The sequence below is a fragment of the Bufo bufo genome, chromosome 1 (assembly GCF_905171765.1).
Source record: "Bufo bufo chromosome 1, aBufBuf1.1, whole genome shotgun sequence".
In the NCBI taxonomy this organism is placed as follows: domain Eukaryota; kingdom Metazoa; phylum Chordata; class Amphibia; order Anura; family Bufonidae; genus Bufo; species Bufo bufo.
Genome location: NC_053389.1, coordinates 162,997,360 through 163,005,665, shown reverse-complemented (window position 1 = coordinate 163,005,665; position 8,306 = coordinate 162,997,360). Strand labels below are relative to the sequence as shown.

The 8,306-nt window shown below is 47.2% G+C and overlaps 1 protein-coding gene across 1 annotated transcript in view; it reads left to right on the top strand.

The window, feature by feature from the left end:
- Positions 1–2,080: 2,080 nt before the first annotated feature.
- Positions 2,081–8,306, top strand: part of LOC121000734 (glucuronokinase 1-like) — a 75,574-nt gene continuing 69,348 nt past the window's right edge. Inside the window, exon 1 of the mRNA XM_040431358.1 lies at positions 2,081–2,271. Within this exon, the coding sequence (XP_040287292.1) occupies positions 2,215–2,271 (57 nt within the window). The 5' untranslated portion in view covers positions 2,081–2,214. The remainder of the gene's footprint in view (positions 2,272–8,306) is intronic.

The following is an 8,306-nucleotide window of genomic DNA, read 5'->3' as shown; positions in this document are numbered from 1 at the left end:
TACTCTGTCCTCATCCTTCTTGACCTGACCTCTGCCTTTCACACCGTTGACTACTCCCTTCTGTTACAAACTCTCATCTCTTGGCATCATGGACCTGGCCCTCTCCTTGATCACATCATACCTCACAGATCGGACATTTAGTTTCTCCCACTCTCACACCACCTCCTCGTCTCATTCCCTCTCTGTTGGTGTCCCGCAAGGCTCTGTCCTAGGACCCCTGCTCTTCTCAATCTACACCTTTGGCCTGGGACAGCTCATAGGGTCCCTGGGCTTTCAGTATCACTTTTATGCTGATGACACATAAATTTACCTGTTTGGTCCAGACATCTCCACCTTACTATACAGAATCTCACAAAATCTTCTATATGCGCCTTCATCGCCTCTCGCTTTCTAAAACTTAACATGGATAAAACAGAATTTATCATCTTTCCCCATCTTGCTCAACCCCCCAACACACCTATCTATCACAATCAATGGCTGCACACTTTCGCGGGTCAACCAAGTCCGCTGCCTTGGAGTAACCTTGGATTCTGCCCTGTCCGTCAAACCACACATCCAACCCCTTTCCACCACCTACCGCCACCAACTCAAAAATATCTCCCACATCCACGCGTTCCTCAACCAGGAGTCTGCAAAAATGCTTGTAAATGCCCTCATCATCTCCCGCCTAGACTACTATAACATCCTCCTATGTGGCCTTCCATCTAGCACTCTCGCACCCTTCCAATCTACTCTTAACTATGTTGCCCAACTAATCCACCTCTCACCCCGTTTCTCCTCTGCCTCTCCCACCACTGGCTCCCCATTGCCCAGCGAATTCAGTTTAAGGGTCAATTCATACGTCCGCAACTGTTTTGCGGTCTTCAAATTGCGGATCCCCAAAACACGGACACCAGCCATGTGTGTTCCGCATTTTGCGGACCGCAAATAGCCGGCACTATAATAGAAATGCCTTTTCTTGTCCGTGTCTGCGGACAAGAATAGGACATGTTCTATTTTTTTGTGGGGCTGCGGAACGGAAGTGCGGAAGCGGACAGCACACAGTGTGTTGTCTGCATCTTTTGCGGCCCCCATTGAAAATGAATGGGTCTGCAACCGTTCTGCAAAACTGCGGAACGGATGCGGACCCATTTTGCGGACGCGTGAATGGACCCTTAAATGCTAACAAATACATATAAGGCTGTCCACAACCTGTCCCCTACATACACCTCTGAGCTACTTTCCCGATACATCCTCACAAGACCTTCTTCTCTCCTCTCCTCCTCTTATCACCTCTTCCCACAATCGCCTCCAAGATTTCTCCCGTGCATCCCCCACACTCTGGAACTCTCTACCGCAACACATCAGACTCTGACCTACAGTGGAATCCTTCAAAAGAAACCCAAAAACCCACCTCTTCAGACAAGCCTACAACCAGTGACCCTGCTGCTATACCACCATGACTAGATATACCCTCACCTACTGTGTCCTTCTCCCATACCATGTAGATTGTAAGCCCTCACGGGCAGAGCCCTCTCTCCTTCTGTACCAGTCTGTAACTCGTCTTGTTCATGCTTTTTGCAATTGTCTGTATTATATATGTGCACCCTATCAAATGTACAGCGCCATGGAATGAATAATAAATAATAATAATGAGGGGCTTAAAGAGGACCTTTTACTAGAATAGAAAATCTAAACTAAGTATACAGACATGTAGAGCGGTCGCCCAGGGATAACAGTAAGTGCAGGGAGATCCCTGGGCGCCGCTCTACATGTCTGTATAGTTAGTTTCGATTTTCTATTCTAGTGAAAGGTCCTCTTTAAAGCCTTGGATACAGTAGTTCAACAGATAGTAGCACACATGGTAGGCTTAGATACATCAATTCCGCAGCACACGGTCGTTTTAAATGCCGATGCACAGCAAGGGTTATTTCTGTACTGGGGCTATCTAGTTTTGCACAAAGTGAAACCAAAGCAAGTGCCATGTGGCTGCAGTGTCATTTCCTCCCTCCTTCTGTGCTCAGTCTGGAGTTTAGTGTCTCCCTCCCACCCTGCTCACCCTATACAGAGGGGCGGAGGAGGAACTGGGTGCACTGGAGGATTGTGGGAGGTTGCATATTTACACAGGAGGAGGGGGGCGTCAGGTGAAGAAACTCTCAGTGTTTGCTGTGCTTTGTGTAGGAGAATGTGATCTGCTGCAGAGTCCAGAGCTCAGACTCCACCACCCAGGACACCATGATCTGTATACTGCTGGTAGCAGGACATGGCACCCTGCTGGAGAGCCACATCAAGGTCTCCATCTTTTCTTTCTCCTGTTATTTCACTTAGACGAGGCTTTTGTGTTGCACTATATCCTCTCTGCTAACTAACGCCCTCCACTGGGCACAGCGCAGGTGACTCTTCTGGACTATGTAGCAAATAGATCAGTGATGCCCAACCTGCGGCCCTCCAGCTGTTGTAACACTACAACTTCCATCATGCCCTGCTGTAGGCTGATAGCTGAAGGCTGTCCAGGCATGCTGGGAGTTGTAGTTTTACAACAGCTGGAGGGCCGCAGGTTCGGCATCCCTGAAATAGACTCAAATTTCATTTTCCAAATTTTTGTATATAAAGTACAGTGGATGGATGTGATAAAGTGAGGGGGGCTTACTGTGCTAAGGCTGGGTTCACATCACATTTTTGCCCTATGTTTAATGTATATGTTGGGGGTGGGAACTGCAACAGTTTTCCATCCCGCAGAGTCCAGTAAAAAACGTATACGTTAAACGTAAGACAAAATGGGTTTGTGAACTTATCCTAACTAGGGTCCTCTTGCTGTTGAGGCTGAGAAGACCTGCTGACCCTTGTAGTGTCCACTAACAAATGTGTCCAGGGGTGTAATGAGGGCATGATTTATGGAAACATTGTATCTAACATATCTTTACTGTTCTTGTTTCAGGGCCCTCAGAATACACATGATTAGTGTTGAGCGAACTTGTGTTTTAAGTTCGGCGTCTAAAGTTCAGGGTTCGGGTTCAAGTTATCGAAGTATCCCGTTATGGATTCTGCTACCACGGACCATTACGGAATTTAGAATCCATAACGGGATACTTCGATAACCTGAACTCAAACTTTAGACGCCGAACTTAAAACACAAGTTCGCTCAACACTACACGTGATCACAAGGGCCCTTATGCTGAGACCCCCAGAGAGTAACAGCTCATTAGGTTCTTCTTTTTTTTTTTTTTTTTTCATGAGGGTGAGATGAGTCTCCCACCAGAAGTGTTAGGCCTACTTCACACAAACGTTTTTTTTGCGAGTGTACGGGCCGTTTTTTTGTGTTCCGTATACGGTTCGTATACAGAACCATTCATTTCAATGGTTCTGCAAAAAAAACGGAATGTACTCCGTATGCATTCCGTTTCCGTATTTCCTTTTTTCCGTTCCGTTGAAAGATAGAACATGTCCTATTATTGCCCGCAAATCACGTTCCGTGGCTCTATTCAAGTCAATGGGTCCGCAAAAAAAACGGAACACATACGGGAATGCATCCGTATGTCTTCCGTATCCGTTCCGTTTTTGCTGAACCATCTATTGTATTTACTGTATACTGTATATGCCATACGGAAAAACGGAACAGAAACGGAAACACAACGGAAACAAAAAATGGAACAACGCATCCGTGAAAAATGGACTGCAAAACACTGAAAAAGCCATACGTTCGTGTGAACTAGGCCTCAGGCTGGGGTTACATGGGGACTTTGGCTGTGACACATGCGCCACGACCAAAGATCAGGATGTAGCACTGCTGCTTCACACCATAATGGATGTGAATAGGGTCACGTTGCAACTTACAAGTTACAGTGACCCAACAGTTAAAAAATTAAGCAGGACAAATCCTGCTGCAAATAGCGAATCACAAGGCAACCCGGTTCGCTTGCTTTATGTTGCGATGCTGCAGTGTTACAATCTTTGGATGCGCAATGAGTCGCCCCAGCCTAAGGGCTCATTCACACAGCCGTTGTTCAGCCATTCCGTACATTGGGGGCCGCAATTTGCAGTCCCCAATGTACGGGCACCATCAGTGCGGCTGCCGCAATGGAACCAGACCCATTCAACTTGGATGGGTCCATAATCCGCCCACACCGACCTTCCGGATTGCGGAACAGTTCAAGTGATGCCCAGCCAGTGCCCACATATTACGGACCTGCTATTTGTGGTCCACAATATGGGCACGGCCGAATGATGGCCGTGTGCATGAGTCCTAATGCTAAATGCACAGTTCAAAGGTTTATTTAGGGTGAACACATTCTCTGCTGTGTCCAGGAATAGTGTTGAGCGAACTTGTGTTTTAAGTTCGGCGTCTAAAGTTCGGGTTCGTGTTATCAAAGTATCCCATTAGGATTTCCGCTACCATGGACCATAACGGAATTTAGAATCCATAACGGGATACTTCGATAACCTGAACTCGAACTTTAGACGCCAAACTTAAACCACAAGTTCGCTCAACACTATCCAGGAATGCTGATTGCAGAGTATTTGTCAAGCTGATGGTGGATCTATTGGCCAAATGGCTGATATAGGATGCTGTTCTCCATACCTCTTTTTAGGGTTCTTATGTATTTATATAGCCTTCCTCATTCTGTACTGAAGTTACATCCTGCATTATACTTCAGAGCTGCACTCACTATTCTGCTGGTGGAGTAACTGTGTACATCCATTACCTATCCTGTTCTGATCCTGAGTTACATCCTGTATTATACTCCAGAGCTGTGCTCACTATTCTGCTGGTGGAGTAACTGTGTACATACATTACCTATCCTGTGCTGATCCTGAGTTATATCCTGTATTATACTCCAGAGCTGCACTCACTATTCTGTTGATTATTGGAAACTGCAAGTTTCTGGACAAGCAACCTTGAGTAACAGGATAGCAGGCAGAGCAGTTGCTATGGGGCCCAACAGCTAAGAGGACCCATATCAACTCAAACATATGGTGCAGTTATAGGGCTGCAGTAAACGATTATTTTAGCAATCTAGTTATTTTTATAATTAATCGAGTACTCTAATATATACTCATCAGACTCCCTGCCATCAGTCCCCAACACCCTTTGTTCCCCCTGTACAATCAGCCCAAGTGCATCAGTTCCCTCTATTGCCATCAGCTCCGTTCCCTCCATTGTCATAAGGTCCGTTCCCTCCATTGTCATCAGGTCCGTTCCCCCCCCCCCATTGCCATCAGCTCCGTTCCCCCCATTGCCATCAGCTCCGTTCCCCCCATTGCCATCAGCTCCGTTCCCCCCATTGCCATCAGCTCCGTTCCCCCCCATTGCCATCAGCTCCGTTCCCCCCCATTGTCATCAGGTCCGTTCCCCCCCATTGCCATCAGGTCCGTTCCCCCCCCATTGCCATCAGGTCCGTTCCCCCCCATTGTCATCAGGTCCGTTCCCCCCCCATTGTCATCAGGTCCGTTCCCCCCCCATTGTCATCAGGTCCGTTCCCCCCCATTGTCATCAGGTCCGTTCCCCCCCATTGTCATCAGGTCCTTTTCCCCCCCATTGTCATCAGGTCCTTTTCCCCCCCATTGTCATCAGGTCCTTTTCCCCCCCATTGTCATCAGGTCCTTTTCCCCCCCATTGTCATCAGGTCCATTCCCCCCCATTGTCATCAGGTCCATTCCCCCCCATTGTCATCAGGTCCGTTCCCCCCCCATTGTCATCAGGTCCGTTCCCCCCCCATTGTCATCAGGTCCGTTCCCCCCCATTGCCATCAGCTCTCCTCCACCCCAGTGCCATCAGCTCTCCTCCACCCCAGTGCCATCAGCTCTCCTCCACCCCAGTGCCATCAGCTCTCCTCCACCCCAGTGCCATCAGCTCTCCTCCACCCCAGTGCCATCAGCTCTCCTCCACCCCAGTGCCATCAGCTCTCCTCCACCCCAGTGCCATCAGCTCAACTCCCCCTTGTGCCATTGCCTCTCCACCCTTGTGCCATCATCTCTAGCGGTGCTAGCACAGAAATAATTGGGGTCGCAGCATAACTCGCACGTGTGCCACGACCCCAGAAACTCCAGATTTTAGGGTCGTGCGACTCATTCACTTGCACTCCAGCACTACTACACCACCATCCTTGGGCATGACAGTTAATCTCTTAGCTACACATCAGCCCAAACCCCTGTCCGGCGCACAGCCTGGTGCTGCGCAATGCATCCCGCAATGTGACTCATATGCCACTTCTCTCAGCGCCAGTCAGTTTCAGTGAGAATGGTCCTAGATTTCACAGGATGCCATAAAAGATAAATGAACTAGAAACCTGAGGGGACCCCTGACAACTCTACCTCACTAGGACACATCTTGACAACTCACCCACAGTAGCCATACTGTCAAAGTCATCCAACTTGTACTGCTGCTGGCCCTCTGGGCAGGGAGGGGAGCTATGCCCACATCCAGTCAGTGCCAGGCACCCGGGGCTCGGGCTGGGAAACCCCCCCCCATTTCCGCTCCCTTTGCTGGCACTTCTGGAGCCAGACACGGCTTTCACCGCCTTGGCCGCCTCCATCGGTGCGATCTGTCAGCGTCAATCCGCCTCATGATCCCGCCCATTTCTCACGGTGGTGACTCCGATTGGCCCTCCCCACAGTCTATCACTTTCAAGGAGGCCCGGCCACAACACGCATCCCATTCCACGGTGACCCGCCCATGACTTGTCAGTCTTTCACAAGCCCCACCCAAACAGCGGCATACAGCCACCAATGACCCACCCACTTCCTTGTCGTTCTAACAAGGTGAGTATTTGGAGCGCATTGCGGGCGCTTCACTCCCACTCCGTGGTCACGTGACACATTTAATCGAGCACGCTTTGCAGCCCTATGCGGTTAGTACTGAAGTATGTTAGGCTGGGTTCGCATCATGTTTTTGTCATACGTTTAACGTACACAAAAAACATATACATTAATGGATGCCTCAGACAGATGCCATACTGTTGCATCCATCACTGAGTTGTATTGCAAATATATATATATATATATATATATATATATATATATATATATATACGTTAACGTATATGTTTTTTTGCTTGACTATGCAAGATGGAAAAGCGTGGTATACTATGCTTTTCCATCCTGTGAGTCCTGCAAAAAAAAAATGTATACCTTGACATCTACTTTTTTTTTTTTTTTACAATATAACTCTATGGTGAGGGATGCAACAGTATAGCATCTCTCTGAGGCATCTGTTAACATATACATTATATTTTTTTTTTAAACATATGACAAAAACGTGATGTGAACCCAGCCTAAGGTGGCATGAATGCAGATTAGTAATGTAATTTGCAGGTATGTTCACAGTGACTCCACCAGCAGAATAGTGAATCCTGCTCTGGAGTGTAATCTAGGCTATAACTCTGTATCCGTTTAGGATAAGTAATGTAATGTATGTACACAGTGACTCCACCATCAGAATAGTGAGTGCAGCTCCGGAGTATAATACAGGATGTAACTCAGGATCAGTGCAGGATAAGTAATGTATGTACACAGTGACTCCATCATCAGAATAATGAGTGCAGCTCTGGAGTATAATACAGGATGTAACTCCGTATCAGTACAGGGTAAGTAATGTAATGTACACAGTGACTGCACCAGCAGAATAGTGAATCCTGCTCTGGAGTGTAATCTAGGCTATAACTGTATCCGTTTAGGATAAGTAATGTAATATATGTACACAGTGACTCCACCATCAGAATAGTGAGTGCAGCTCCGGAGTATAATACAGGATGTAACTCAGGATCAGTGCAGGATAAGTAATGTATGTACACAGTGACTCCATCATCAGAATAATGAGTGCAGCTCTGGAGTATAATACAGGATGTAACTCCGTATCAGTACAGGGTAAGTAATAATACAGGATGTAACTTAATGATTTTCCTATTCCATGACGTAAAGTCATAGTTTTATTAAGACACGGAGGCTCATATTGCTATATCCTTCTTTACTCTCCACCAAAAGCAGCAAAGAAGAAATTTACATAATCATAACAACAAAGGACCCTCCCCTGACAGATCCTATAATAAGCAGCTTCCTCTTCTGAATCTTCCTCTTTCTTTGTATCCGTGACACCAACCGCATAACCGAACTGGAACTGGAACCGGAACTGGTACTGAACACGAGAAACGATAAACATTCTGGTCCACCAAACCGCAGAATCAAGCCAACCTGGCTAACGCTTCTGTAAACTGGAAACGACATAGAACTCCATACACCTTGGAATCTCAACCTGAAACAGAACAAATAATATAGTCAGTGTAAGAACAGGCATAAAACTGCACAAAACCGACCCCGGAAACGGTAGTAAA